Raw genomic sequence first — 14,495 nt, forward strand, 5'->3', positions numbered from 1 at the left:
TGTTAGCCACGTCTATGTCTTCCTCTGGGAGATTTCTGTTCACGTCTTTTGCCCATTTCATGATTGGATTGTTTGTTTCTTTGGTGTTGAGTTTAAGAAGTTCTTTATAGATCTTGGATACTAGTGTTTTATCTGATTCATTTGCAAATATCCTCTCCCATTCTGTAGGTTGTCTTTTAGTTTTGTTGTTGATAGTCTTTTCTTATAACCTTGGCTGTTCTTTGTAACTGCACCAGAACTCCACAGCAGTTTACCAGGAGAGAATGTGAGTGCAAAGGAAACAGCATCTTGGCATTGTTGTGACAGTTGGTGTGACTGGTGGGCCCATGAGGTCTCTGGGACCCATGACAGGCTCAGGCCAGTGTTTGAGACCCTCTCTCATAAAGAACAAGATTGAGTTGTGCATTTTACAAGAAAATGTTAATGTTTACAGCCAATTGGTGGTTTTATTAATCTGTTGACAACCCATTGGGAAGGGACTTGGATGCTTTTCCTGCTGGATCAGTACTTTATGCTCTCTGTAGGAAGGACTGGGTGCTTGATTGTTAAACATGGTAAAGGTGGAACCAGCAAGCCAGAGGAGTAACTGAGAGTTGAGAAATGAAACAAAATACAGTACTGGTATTTTAACACTAAGTCATATATATTAGTTATCTGGTGTATTTACTTGTAAATATTCACAAAATTATGTGAATTTTTAGAACATAGCTGTAATTATACTGTCCACAGTCTAATATCCTGCTTTTTTAAAACTTAATGTAATCTCTCAATATTTTATATAGGTATGATATATTACATTAGTTTCTGCTTTTCTATTATTTTTTTTTACTAAAACTGCTATGAACATTAAATAGTTTACACGTTTTTATATGTAGCACAGATTTTAAGTAACAGTGTGTGAAGTTTTAGATGGATACCAGTACATGCCCTAGTCAGATTTTTCTCATTTGTTTATTTATTCGTGAGAGACAGAGGCAGAGACACAGGGAGAAGCAGGCTCCCTGTGGGGAGCCCTATGCGGAACTTGATCCCAGGACCCCATGGTCATGAGTAGTAGAGCAGTCCTCTGTGTGCCCATCATGTAGTCTCACCACCAGCTACTTGCTGCATTCTTGTATTTTTGTTTTTTCCTTTAAATTTTCCAAAAAAAATTATGAGCATATTTTAAGGCAAATTCCTGGTATATAATGTCATCCATAGTCTTTAAAGGTCTTATCTGGGAGATATATAAACTAAACAGACACAGCACCTGGATTGTGCCCAGTGGAATTAATAATCATTCCATAATATCCTTTATTACCTACGCAGCAGTCAAATTTTTATGTCAAAAATGTCATTCTAAAGTTAATTTATTTCAATCCAGATACACTTCTCACTTTACGTAAGGTTATTTTGGTTAAAGCTTTTGTATTTTGTAGCAATAAAAAAATCTCTCCCATTTTTCCATGTCTTAGGTTTGCTGCAGAAATGAGGTCATCTGTCTTCTAGAATGCCCCACATTTTGGTTTTAGCTAATGGCTTTGTGTCAGTGTGATTTAACATATATTGCTCCAGAATTTCCTTTAAATTGTGAGTCTGATCTAGAGGTTTGATTAACTACAGGTTCTTTTTTTTGGGCAAGAATGCTTAATAAATGGTGCTCTCTCCTCACATCAAGAAGAATGTAGCACCTAGTTGTTCCACATTAGTGATGGGATTGAAAGTCATCTTAGTGTCCACCTGATCTGACTATTATGAAGCTTTCCATCAACTCTCCACCGGGCTTTAGGAGACATCTATGGTTATTGTTACTTCATTAGATTTTGCAAACAGTTTCATTTTCTAATTTGAGTGCTCACTGTTTTTATTCATTGTGGCTCCTGTACAGAGAGAGCAAACTGCTCTCTCTAGCACCTGGTCATGCTGCAGTAGTCATCCAGGAGGGGCAGGCTGGTGACGGTTTGTCTTTAGAAGTCTTCAGAAAAGTGAGTTGATATCCCAACAACCTCCAAAAGCAACCAGGGTAGTGGTGGCGTTCTAAACTGTTGTGGATTCTAAGGTGCGTGTTACCCGCCTGCTCTGCATGCTCTGCCTGTTGTCCACCTGTAGCTGGGAGAGCCCTTGCCTTCCTTTCCTGTTGGTTCTGTGCTGCGACCTTGAGCGTGCTCACTGGCTTCCTTGCTTTCCTAGTGTAGTGCCCCAGGTTCGTGTGACAGAAGCATTAACCAGCACTCTTAACGTGCACAGAAAAGATGAGGGAAGACTGAGGAGTTGTCCCAGTTAGAGGGGACTAAGGAAGTGACACCTGAATGTCATGGTGCCTTCCGAGATGGGATGTTTCATTATGAAGCAAACAAACATTTCTGGTATACAGGAAAAGGATTCTTTACAAACAGATCTAAGAGAACCATACTCTCCCAAGTGTTTAATAAGATTGATTAAACTTTTACATGTACCTTTGACAGGTGAAATTAAAAATGTCTGGCCCTATATAGAGACCACAGGACAGGAGGCAGGGCCCTTTGACTGCATCTTTTTGCCTTTTCACATCCAGAGATGAGATCAAATAGGGGAAATAAGTCCTTTTGTTCAGCTCAGGAAGGCTTTGTGAGGGCTGCCTCTGACACTACCAGGTTTTCAAACTACTACTAGGTCTTATGCTACAAATGCTTTGTTTTGGTGGTAAGTTCCCACCCCCACCCCCCTTGCGTATTTCTCTCTAAAACCTAGAGACCTGCTCTTCTGCGATTCCTGGAAGCAGTAGTTTAAATGGTTTAAGTCTCAGGGTAGGTTTGGTCTTTTGACCTAGTAATGAAAAGGTGGTTTTGTTATTTATTGAACTATTGTCACTGTTGCATCATCGTACTCTGTTTTATTTTAGATTCAGACATTTGATAAAGTCTGATTTAATACTTTGTACCTTTCGTGCTGCTTAAACAAGGTGGAGATCAGTAAGCCCTCTTTCCAGCTGTAGGACTTTTGAAAAACAGTGCATGTTAGGTCAGTAATTAAGAGAGAGAGTGGCGTGACGTCAAGATGACTTGTTTGTGGATAAGAGGCCTGCTGTGTCTGTTGTATTAGGACACTGCCATGCTACTTTTTTAACCTTTTGTCAGGGAACATTTAAAGCATGCAGAAGTAGAGTGGATCAGATTGTTAACCCCCATACCCCTCTTCCAAGGGGAACAAATAGGAACTCCCACATCTCTGCCGCATGTATTATTTTGAGGAAAATTCTAACCACCGTGTTATTGCGCCTGTAAATAAGTATGCAACTCTTTAAGATTAGGCCTCTTTTTTTTTAAGATGACCACAGCATCATTCTTATTAAAATATGCCATCACTATGACTTCCTTGATTGTTGTTTGTTTGAATTGAATAAAGCCGTACAACCAAATAAAGCAGTGGTTTGGCCAGTATGTGTTGAGGAAGCCAGGCTGCTTGTCTGGATCCTCCCGTACCTGGTACTCCTCAGTGCTCCTGTTTGCTGTAAGTTTGTAATAAGACCACATCCTGGGTGTGTGGATATTTTTTTTTTTTTTTTTTTATTCATGAGAGACACAGGCAGAGGGAGAAGCGGGCTCCCTGTGGAGAGGCCAGTGCTGGACTCGATCCCAGGGCCCCGGGGTCATGCCCTGAGCCAAAGGCAGATGCTCAACCCCTGAGCCACCCGGGCGTCCCCCAGGTGTCTGGATATTATTTGTTTGTTTTGCAAGACAACTTCCTCACGTTGCTGCTAGTTCTCTCAGGAGGCACAGAATCTCTGACTGAAAAAATACATGTAGTAGTTGTAATAAAAGAAATTCGTAATTGAATTTTTCTCCATTTTGGCTATCTTACCTAGTTTTTAACCAAACATTTTTTTCCTTTGAGAATCTTAAATCTAGAAGTGCATAGTGGTAAAACTGTCTGTAAGCCCTTTTGTGACTTGTCGGTTTGGTTACCATCCCACGACTTCATTTCCTGGATTTGGTATTTGGGGAGAGTCGATGTTTGCCTCTATGATAGTTTCACATATTGCAATCTCTTACAGTTTATCACCTGTCATTCATTCTGTATTTTGGAAGACGTTGACCTCTGTGAAACTGATTGGTTTCAAGTGTTTTTTCTTTTTAAGCAGTTTATATTGCCAAACCTGTCTAATCGCACAGAAGTGATCTTGTGCTTTTGTGGCTGATGATAGAGTGGACCGTTCAATGAGATTGCTTTTGACCATCAGGTTATTTCATTACAAGGGTTTTTGGGAATTTATTATAAGCAGGTTATTGAGTGTAGGGAGCACCATTATAAAAACTAATAAACACCTGCATGGTTACCTCATGAGACAGAAATAGCTAGCTTTTAAATCTCCATATCTGGCAAGAGGATGCTCTGTTTTCAGAAGAGCCTGAAAGGTACCTGGATTAAATCCAGTCCTGGCGGTGGTGTGGGGTGGTGTAGCTTGCTGCAGAAAGAGGGTACACCATAGTTGGCCCTGGGCATCTGGGAACCCTGGTTCTCATGCTGATGGTACAAAATCATGAGTATTGTTCAGTCTCTTGTGAACCAGAGTTACTACTCTGGGAAAATCAAATGAGCTATCTTGTTTGAAATTTAGTCTCTGACTGTTGAGCCGAGCCAGTACTTTGGAAAGCCTGCTTTGCAGCACCACTCCTACTGTCTTCAAGTGGTTTTTGGTTTGTGTGGGTCAGGATTTTGAAGGGACTCCTTTTTAACTAATTACTATTTATTTCTCTTGACAACTGTTATCCTGGAACGAAATGAAATTAATGGGGACAGTCAAAATGATATATGTAAATTTGGGATTCATCAAATACAAATTGGAGTTCTATTAATTTTGTTACTTTCTGTTTAAAAAGATGGTTTTCTGGCCATGAGTGGATTTGTATGTGTTAGCACACAATTTCTAGTCTTGCTATATTCTTGGGTTAATATAAAGGTGTAAATTATGGGCAGATTTCTTTAAACTGCTTAGACTGCAGGGATGCCTGGGTCGTTTGGGCAGCTAGCTCTTGATCTCAGCTGGGCTCTTGATCTCAGGGCTATGAGTTCAAGCCCTGTGTTGGGCTACATGCTGGGCCTGGAGCCTCAATTAAAAATAAGTAAGTAAGTAAATAAACTACTTAGGTTCCGGAGGAGCAACAAATGTCCTGGAAAACTTGAAGATTTGAAGACCTCCTAGTATTAATTTGAAGAATCTGTTGTATTCTGTACTACAAGTTACTGATGGGTTGTTTTGTTGTTTTACAGCACCCTACAGTTGCCATTCAGCTTCTCCCAGTGCGGCCACAGAGTAAACAGCTCATGACTTCTGATCAGGACACTAAGGTCGTGGCTGAACCGCAGGGCCAGCGAGTCCAGGAAGGGAAAGACAGTGCTCATCTGGTGAGTAGGGGGCGAGGCCAGAGCTGGTCTGGGGCCTCACTCTGCTCTTCTGATCACAGATGTTATGTTGGATTTTATAAGTACCATCAGAGTAGTAACTCTGGCATATCTTAAACCTAAATACAGGTGTTATTGTCCTGAGTAAGTTTATGGATAGCTTAGTAGTAGAGGAAGCTATCAGGGCAAGGTGAGAGAAAACAAATGCTTAAAACTCTTGGGAGTTTAAACCCCCTAGAAAAAATGACAGTGATTTATAAATACTGTAATAACTTTACACATGTTCTAATGGTATGTATTTAAAAGAATTGATTAATATTGTAATATAAATTTTTATTTTGACTGCTTTTAAGATTTTATCCTGTCAAGCAAAGCAGATTTTTCTTAATTTTCCCCATGGAAATTACAAGGAATTTTGCCTATGGTGGTCAGTCAGAATTTTAAAATATTTTAAGTTGCAAGGCTCCTGTATCTTTCTGCATATCTCACTGAATTTCTTTGTTATGTAAAAATGTGTTTTTTCTCAATAGGTTTTGTTTTTGCTAAATTACTGTAGCTTGAAAATACTGCTTACATTGTAATGAGGGTGCGTTTGATGTTTTCAATTTTACAGATGAATGGTCCCATATCTCAAACCACTTCTCAGACAAGCTCCATCCCAGCTTTGAGTCAGGTAATTTAGTTCAGCTGAGGCTCACAAATACTGCCTCACGAACAAATATTTATTGTAACAAAATTAGAAAATTGTTGATGTTTCCCAACAAAGGGGTGGGGGTTGGGGGAGACCCACATGGGTTCTAAGTGTTCAGTACTGTATGTCCTCCTCTGACTTCTCTACGTGTGCTGTGTGTATAGTTGTGCTTGTATAGTTCTGCAGACGTTGTGTACCATGTGTTCATTGAATGTCAGATACTCATCACAGTGTTTGTAATAGTTCATTGATAATCTGTTGAATGTATATGATTAGCTCTACATCTTGAAAGCCTATATTCTTTAAAGTACACAGGTTATACTAACCTTTTACTAAGAAAATTGGTTTAACATAGTTAGCTGTGGTTAGTGAAAATAAACAAATGGAGATCCATTCATTGGTTTTGAACTCTTTCTTTACCTTATGTGCACACGCTTATGTTGGATGCGTTTGGAGCCACTCCAAACTTAGTTTGGCAGCCTTCTAAGTGATGTTATAGACCTGGCACGATTTAGAAAATAAAAGAAAAACTTTTAAAGTCATCTTATAAAATTATAGAAAACTTTGCCCAAATTGTAAGTAGTTCATGTAGAAATTGAACCAGGGATTGGATTGCCGATCTACTTTTAATAGAGTAGAATTTTTTAAATAAGGTAGAATTTTCTTGGTAGAAAGATCCCCTCCAAACTATTGTTATTATTGTTATAATATATGTAGGGCTTTTTGGTATACTGCATTTTACATTGATTTTTAAATGAATTTTGTAATATTTTAAGCAGTTTAAGATCCAAATATAAGACCTGTAGTAATCTAAGAGGAAAATTATACAGAAATCATTAAAAACATTTTTTTTTAGGACCAATTTTCTTCTTCCCTATGGTTGATTTGCAGTCCAACATAATATTCAGACATCTCTTTAAAACAAGGCTAGAAACTGAATTTTTGATTCTTTGGGATTTTTTTTTTTTTGCCTGTTTTATTACTTTATTTGCAAGTATTGAGATAAGACCTAACTAGAAAAGAATTGAAACACTTGATCCAGAATTCAGTATTTTATTTCTGTACAGAAATAATTTGCAACTAGTACTGCCTACACACATGCTTTCTTTGTCATTTTTAAGAGTTAATGTCCTATAATAGACCTGATGTGGCAAGTTCTTGTTCTGGCCTTGATACCCAACATGCCTGGTGTCCCTTGGGCAATCCCATCTCTGACATGAGGCTTTTGTAAAATGTGGATATGCGGGCAGCCCCAGTGGCTCAGCGGTTTAGCGCTGCCTGCAGCCCAGGGTGTGATCCTGGAGACCCCGGAAGGCTCCCTTGCTGCATGGAGCCTTCTCCCTCTGCCTGTGTCTTTGCCTCTTTCTCTCTCTGTCTCTCATGAATAAATAAATAAACTCTTTTAAAAAATGTGGATATGCTGTTTAACAGTGGTAAACACCAGTGGGTGTTGCACACTTAGGTTTTCATAGGATCATTAAATACTAGAGCTAGAAGATGCCCTGAGAGACATCTGGGCTTCCAGTGTGTGTCCTTTAATAAAGCTTTATTTACAACAAATGAGCATCTTTACAGAAAATAAAAGGATACACACATTTTATGCTATTGTAATATATATATATACACACGTATATATGTGTATATGTGTATAGATGCATACGTATCTATGCGTATATGTGCATATATATGTATATGTGTGTGTGTATATATATGTATATGTTGACCTCATTTTTTCCTACATAGCATGATTTCATCTGCGTGCCTCCTTGTCCTTGCCATTAGGGTATTTTCTTTGTGTTGCTCTGCCATTGTTTTTCAGCCATTTGGTTTGGGGGATTTTATATTGTTTATTTCTTGCCTTTAAAAATGGCATTGCCTGAACATCTTTCTAGCTGGCATCATTCATGGTGCGCCTGTGTGTGGGTGTGGTCGTTGCTTTAGCGGCTGCAGGTGTTTTGATGGCTGAGTGAGCATGTCTAGCAGGCTGATTCAGGAAGCAGTCTCGAAGGTTCAGTCTTTCCCCCAAGCTGGATATGGTGTGAGTAGGAGAATTGCCATAGTGATGCCAAAATAAATGTCTGAATAATTCAGGAACAGCTTTGCATTTATCCAGTGGTAATATTAATCATATTCATTATATAGCTCTCCCACTCTAAACCTTACTGTGTAGTAACTCTTTATAACTCTAGCCAATCAGTGAGCATCAAAAAATTAATCTTTAGCTAGAGGAAGCTGAGACCCAGAAAGGCTTAAGTAATTTTCCCAAGATTACTTAACTGCAGAGTGGTAGAACCATGATTTGAACCCAGGCAACCTGACTTCAGAGTTCAAACTCAAGATGAGATACTTCCTCTTTGGCATCTGTTACTTCATTTAAAAAAAGAAACAAGTAGGAAATATACCCCAAACCAAAAACTTAGAATTGTCTCTGAGTGGATGAAATTATTTTGGAATAAAGCTGGAGGATTTTAGGTGGGGAATAGTGTGACTTATATTTTAGAAAGATTATTTTGGCTTTATTATGTTTTTATATATGATGGATTGTAGTGAGCAAAGAAAGCAAATAACAAGGAATTAAGGTTAGAAGTTATGATGGTGGATCAGCCTAGGAATGAATAATTTGAAAATTATTTTGAAGGTGGGTTTAACCATACCAAGTTGTGGATTGGATGTGTATATTGGGATGAAGGAAAGATAAATCAGGGATAGTTGAGCACCTTGAGGGATGGTGGTTTCATTTATTTTGAGATGGAAAAAACTGGAGAAGCAAAGATTTGTGGAGGGGAAATCCACCTGGTAGAAATTCAAGCAAGCAATGAAGTGGGCCAGTGGGGCCAGTTAGACCTCAGTGGAAAGGTTGGGGCCTGAGAGGTTTGAAGTTTGAAGTAAACAGATGTTTTATTACTTACTATATTATAAATTTGTTATATAGAAAAGACTATTGAAACTATTGTAAATATGGATTAGGGGCATATAATTGAAAAGTGACCCAGTTAGTATTTGGAATAAAATCAACTCTAATCCTTTTTTTTCCTTTATAACTTTTTGCCTGTTTTAACAGATTTCATGTCCTGCATTGTTGGCTGTAACTTTTCTCTTCATTGATTCATCCTTTTTTAATCACCTGTTTCACTTCTTATATATTTGATTAAAATTTATTTTAAGAAATTACATTCTATGTTATTTTTAAAAAGTGTTTCAAATGTCTTTGTTTTCTCTTAGAAGTTTTAAGATCCATAAGGGCAGGAAGCTTGTAATGTACTTCTTTGATAACTTCTCTGCATGGCATACTTTACTTAAATTGAAAAATTTCATAAATATTACCATGGCATAATTGATAGTTTAGTCATTCTAAAAACTTACCGTTCTTTTTTTTTTTTTTTTTAATTTTATATATTTATTCATGAGAGACAGAGAGAGGCAGAGACACAGGCAGAGGGAAAAGCAGGCTTCATGCAGGGAACCTGATGTGGGACTCGATTCTGGGACCCCGGGGTCACGCCTTGGGCCAAAGGCAGACACTCAACTGCTGAGGCACCCAGGTGTCCTTAAAAACTTATCTTTATATCATATATTTGTGGTATGTCATGTTTATATCATATCTATATCTATCTGGTTACCATAGGAATTACATATAATATCCAAAAGTTATAACTGCCTAATTTAAATTGATTCCTACTTAAAGTAGCATGCAAAAACTATACTCCTGTAAAATTCTCCCCCTACTTTATGTTACTGGTGTCACAAATTATATCTTTATTACTGTATGCCCAATAATAGAGATGTATAATTATTTTTATGCATTTGCCATTTAAATCTTGTAGGAAATAAAGTAGAGTAGAGTAGAATCAAAATTAAACTAGTACCAGCCTTTTAAAAATATTTATTTATATTCATGATAGAGAGAGAGAGACGCAGAGACACAGGCAGAGGGAGAAGCAGGCTTCATACCAGGAGCCTGATGCGGTACTCCATCCCGGGACCCCAGGATCACACCCTGGGCCAAATGCAGGCTCTAAACCACTGAGCCACCCAGGGATCCCCTAATACCAGCTTTTGTAATTGTCCATGTATTCACCTTTACAGAGAGCTTTATGTCTTCGTACAGCTTTGAGTTACTGGTCATGTTTTTTTCATTTTAGCCTGAAGAACTCCTTTAGCCTTTTTTCCAGGGCAGACCTGGTGTTAACAGACAAATTCACCATTTGTTTATCTGAGAATGTCTTAGTTTCTTCAGTTTTGAAGGACAGGTTTGCTGGATAAGGAGTTCTCAGTGGCGTTCTCAGTTGTTTCAGCCCCCATCTTCTTAGCCTGTGAGGTTTCCGATGACAAACTGGCTGATACTCTTACCGAAGGCCTCTTGTACTTGACAAGTAGCTTTTCTTTGTTGCTTTCAAGATTCTCTCTTTTTCCTTTTATTATTGTTCAGAGTCCTTTAATAATACCAAAATGAAAATATTATTGTTTTTTTTTTTTTTGACAGTTTGATTGTAATGTGTTTTGGCGTGCGTCTCTGTGTTTATCCTACCTTAAGTTTGTTGAGGTTGTGGATTTGTAAATCCATGAAATATCAAAATTGGGGAGTTTTTGGACACTGTTTCTACAGATATGCTCCCTTGCCTTTCCTCTCTTGCTGGGACTCACATGATATGAGTGTTGGTCCATAGGGGACATAGATGATGTTCCAGAAGTCCGGTAGGCTCCACTCACTTTTGTCTTGTTTTTTTCTTTAACTGCTTTAGATAATTTAATTTGTCTCCTGTATAAATTTGCTGATTCTTCTGCCTAGCCAAGTCTACTGTTGAACCCCACTAGTGAATTTTTCAGTTCAGTAACTGTACTGGTGAACCTGAGAATCTTTGTTTGGTTCTCTCTCTTTTTAAATATTTGATATATTTATTTGAGAGTGATCGAGAGACACATGAACGGGGAGAGGGGCAGACAGAGAAGCAGAACCCCTGCTAAGCAGGGATCCCGACACAGGCCTCAATCCCAGGACCCAGGGATCACAACCTGAGCCGAAGGCAAGACCCTCAACTGCCTAAGCTACCCAGTCACCCCTGTTTGGTTCTCTTTATAAATACCCATCTTTTTGTTGGTATTCTCATTTTGTCCACATATCATTTTACTGATTATTTTTAGTTCCTTATCCATGTCTTTCCTTCGCTTTTGAACATATTTAAGAATGTTTTAAAGTCTTTGTGAAATAAGTCCCATGTGTGAGCTTTCTCAGGGATAGTGAATTTTGTTCCTCTGAATGAGTGAGCTTTGTATGCTTTGTGATTTGTTGTTGTTACTGAGGACTGGGTATTTGGTTTTATTTATAATGTGTATAATGTATTGTTTCAAGACTTTTCCAAATTATTTTTGTAAAGGCTGTTCCTTGTTATATGTGTTCACTGAGGTGTCTGCTCCTTTAACTTGTGTTCAGCTAAAATTTTGACAGAGGTCTCTGTTAATGTCATGAACTGAAACGGCCAGACCAGACCCCTCCTCCATGAAGAAAGGAGGAGAGAGAATACAATAACCTTCCCAGTCTTCATAGACTGGCTTTGTTTTGAGACAGCCCCTTATTAATTAGCTCCACTTGCTTTTAGAGACTAGGGAATCAATCCAAGGTGAAAGCCTGAGCTCTTTGCAGGACTGTTGTGAGCATCGGTCTTGCTGAGAGGTGGCTTTCAGAATTTCCCACACACATGGCTGCTTATGACTGCCCTAACTTCCCAGAGAGTTTCACTCAAGCCTTTATGGGCTTCAGATGGTTCTTTTGTCTCCACCAGTAACCTGCTACCCTAGGTGGGTGTCGGTTGGGAGCCACCGTATAGCTTTTGTGAGCATTGTCTGCTACTTTCCCCATTTTGTTCAGAGTTTTGTGAGACCAAGTGAGTTAGTCCTTCAGGAAGCCTCCAGCTAAGATAGCACAGATGGACACATGCCCATGTAGATCAGGTTTGTAGACTTCCAGGAGGGAAGACCAAGACCACACCATGCCACAGAAATGCCCGCATATGGAGGAGAGCTTTTCCTTGGTTTGCGTAGTTGCTATAATAAACCTGTGATGGTTTTTCAGAGTACTACAGAATTGGTTTAGAAGCTTTTGGTTATGGGAACCCCTGGGTGGCTCAGTGGGTTAGCACCTGCCTTCGGCTTGGGGCGTGACCCCGGGGTCCCGAGATCGAATCCCACATCGGGCTCCCTGCTTGGAGTCTGCTTCTCCCTCTGCCAGTGTCTCTGCCTCTCTCTCTCTCTCTCTCTCTCTCTCTCTCTGTGTGTGTCTCTCTCTCTGGATCTCATGAGTAAATAAATAAAATATTAAAAAAAAAAAAAGCTTTTGGTTGTTTTCTTGATGTTTCTATAGGGGATAGAAGCTTAGAGCCTCTTAGTTCACCATTTTGCCTGATGTTTTGTAACCTTTTTACATGGGAACTTCTTCTAGGTTGTTATTAAGTTGTTTTTCTAATAATAGAGAACTGATAAACTTTTATTTATTTATTTATTTATTTATTTATTTATTTTATTTATTTATTTATTTATTTTTTAAATAATAACTTTTTTTTTTTTTTTTTTAATTTATGATAGTCACACAGAGAGAGAGAGAGAGAGAGAGAGGCAGAGACATAGGCAGAGGGAGAAGCAGGCTCCATGCACCGGGAGCCCGACGTGGGATTTGATCCCGGGTCTCCAGGATCACGCCCTGGGCCAAGGGCAGGCGCTAAACCGCTGCGCCACCCAGGGATCCCACTGATAAACTTTTAATGCATGTAATTTTTACACAGACATAAAACTTCATTGCCCAAACCAATAAAATGCAAATTAATGACATTCATTTAGACTAGCAAGTGATGTTTTGCTGGAACTAAAGCTACATCACCAGGTACTCGTGGTACTAGTTACCTAGGGTTTCTTTTGAGTTTTCCACAGCCTGAGCTCCTGAACACCACATGAACAACTCTCCCACAACTTTTGCCTGTTTGTTTCTCTGGCTTATGTGGTGCCACTTAGTCCTCACTAGGCAGGATTGAATTTGGGTCATTTTATTTATTTTATTTTATTGTTTTTTTAAAGATTTTATTTATTCATGTGAGGCACAGAGAGAGAGCAGCAGAGACACAGGCAGAGGGAGAAGCAGGCTCCATGCAGGAAGCCCGATGCGGGACTCAATCCTGGGTCTCCAGGATCAGGCCCTGGGCCAGAGGTGGTGCTAAATTGCTGAGCCACCCAGGCTGCCCAAATTTGGGGCATTTAATCAAACTTTTTTTCTCAGAGCAGGTCAATTTAAGTATTGTCACGTGGTGCTACCGTGTTCCTAAAGCTATATACAAACATGGGCAAATGTTTAAGATTTTGTGTTTGCATCTTTTTCAATTAAATTTATTTGAGAGAGAGTGTCCACGAGCATGGGGAAGAGCAGAGGAATAAGGAGAAGCTGACTGTGTCCTGAGCATAGAGCCCAGCATAGGACCTTGAGATCATGATCTGAACTGAAATCAAAAGTTGGATGCTTTAATGACTGAGCCACCCATGCGTCCCTGTGTTTGCATCTTTTAATCTTTTAGGGTACTTGCAGATTCCCAAGGCACCACAGATGCCAGTTTGAGGTAGCTGATGGTACAGACACTAAGACTTGCTGTTAGAATGCTTTTCTAAGAGATGTATAGTGACCAGCATGTGGTGCTGGGAGACAGTGGTTTTGCACAGTTGGGAGGGATGGCCTTACAAAGGACGGTAAGAGTGGGAAAGCACAGCTAGGAGACCTGACACATGGTTTGAGCAAATACAGGCCGTGCTGTGGTTGGTTGGTTGGGTCCTTTGGATGAAATAGAGAAGGTAAGGAGGATGGCATCACAGAGTAAGAGGTGATTCTAGAGGTGGGCCGAGACCAGAGTGCGAGGGCCACAGTGATGTTAAGGTTCTGTTCTGAGTATTTTACTCAGTGTCTTCATGACGACTCTTAAAAGTAGGTGCTACTGTTGGCCTCATTTCACAAATGAGGAAAGACACACAGAGATGAGATGATCTGCCAAAACTTATTCACTTAGTGCACACAAGCTGAGCCTCACACCTGAACAGGTAACCTGGACCAAGGACTTGGGAGCTTTCGAGGTACTTCCTGTTACTGGCCTGGTGGGTGTCAATTTTCTTCTTTTCTCTTTTTCTCTTGCTCTTTCCTTTGTCTTAGTGAGAATTTTAATTATTTATTTTTAAGATTTTACTTATTCATGAGAGACATAGGCAGAGGGAGAAGCAGCCTCCATGCAGGGAGCACGATGTGGGACTTGATCCCGGGACTCCAAGATCACACCCTGGGCCGAAGGCAGGCGCTAAACATCTGAGCCACCCAGACGTCCCTTAATGAGAATTTTTAGACATCTGTGCAGGTTAGAACATAAAGTAAAACCGTGCATGCCCCTTGTGAACTCAGAGTTCCCCCTCCCCCCTAATT

General features: G+C 39.5%; 1 protein-coding gene across 2 annotated transcripts in view; it reads left to right on the forward strand.

The window, feature by feature from the left end:
• LARP4B (La ribonucleoprotein 4B) overlaps window positions 1-14,495 on the forward strand; it is a 95,498-nt gene that overhangs the window by 23,231 nt on the left and 57,772 nt on the right. For both annotated transcript variants that reach the window (XM_041765913.1, XM_041765914.1), the window contains exons 2-3: window positions 5,230-5,364; window positions 5,975-6,034. In XM_041765913.1, the coding sequence (XP_041621847.1) occupies window positions 5,284-5,364; window positions 5,975-6,034 (141 nt within the window). In that variant the 5' untranslated portion in view covers window positions 5,230-5,283. The remainder of the gene's footprint in view (window positions 1-5,229; window positions 5,365-5,974; window positions 6,035-14,495) is intronic.

The sequence above is a fragment of the Vulpes lagopus genome, chromosome 8 (assembly GCF_018345385.1).
Source record: "Vulpes lagopus strain Blue_001 chromosome 8, ASM1834538v1, whole genome shotgun sequence".
Classification (NCBI taxonomy): domain Eukaryota; kingdom Metazoa; phylum Chordata; class Mammalia; order Carnivora; family Canidae; genus Vulpes; species Vulpes lagopus.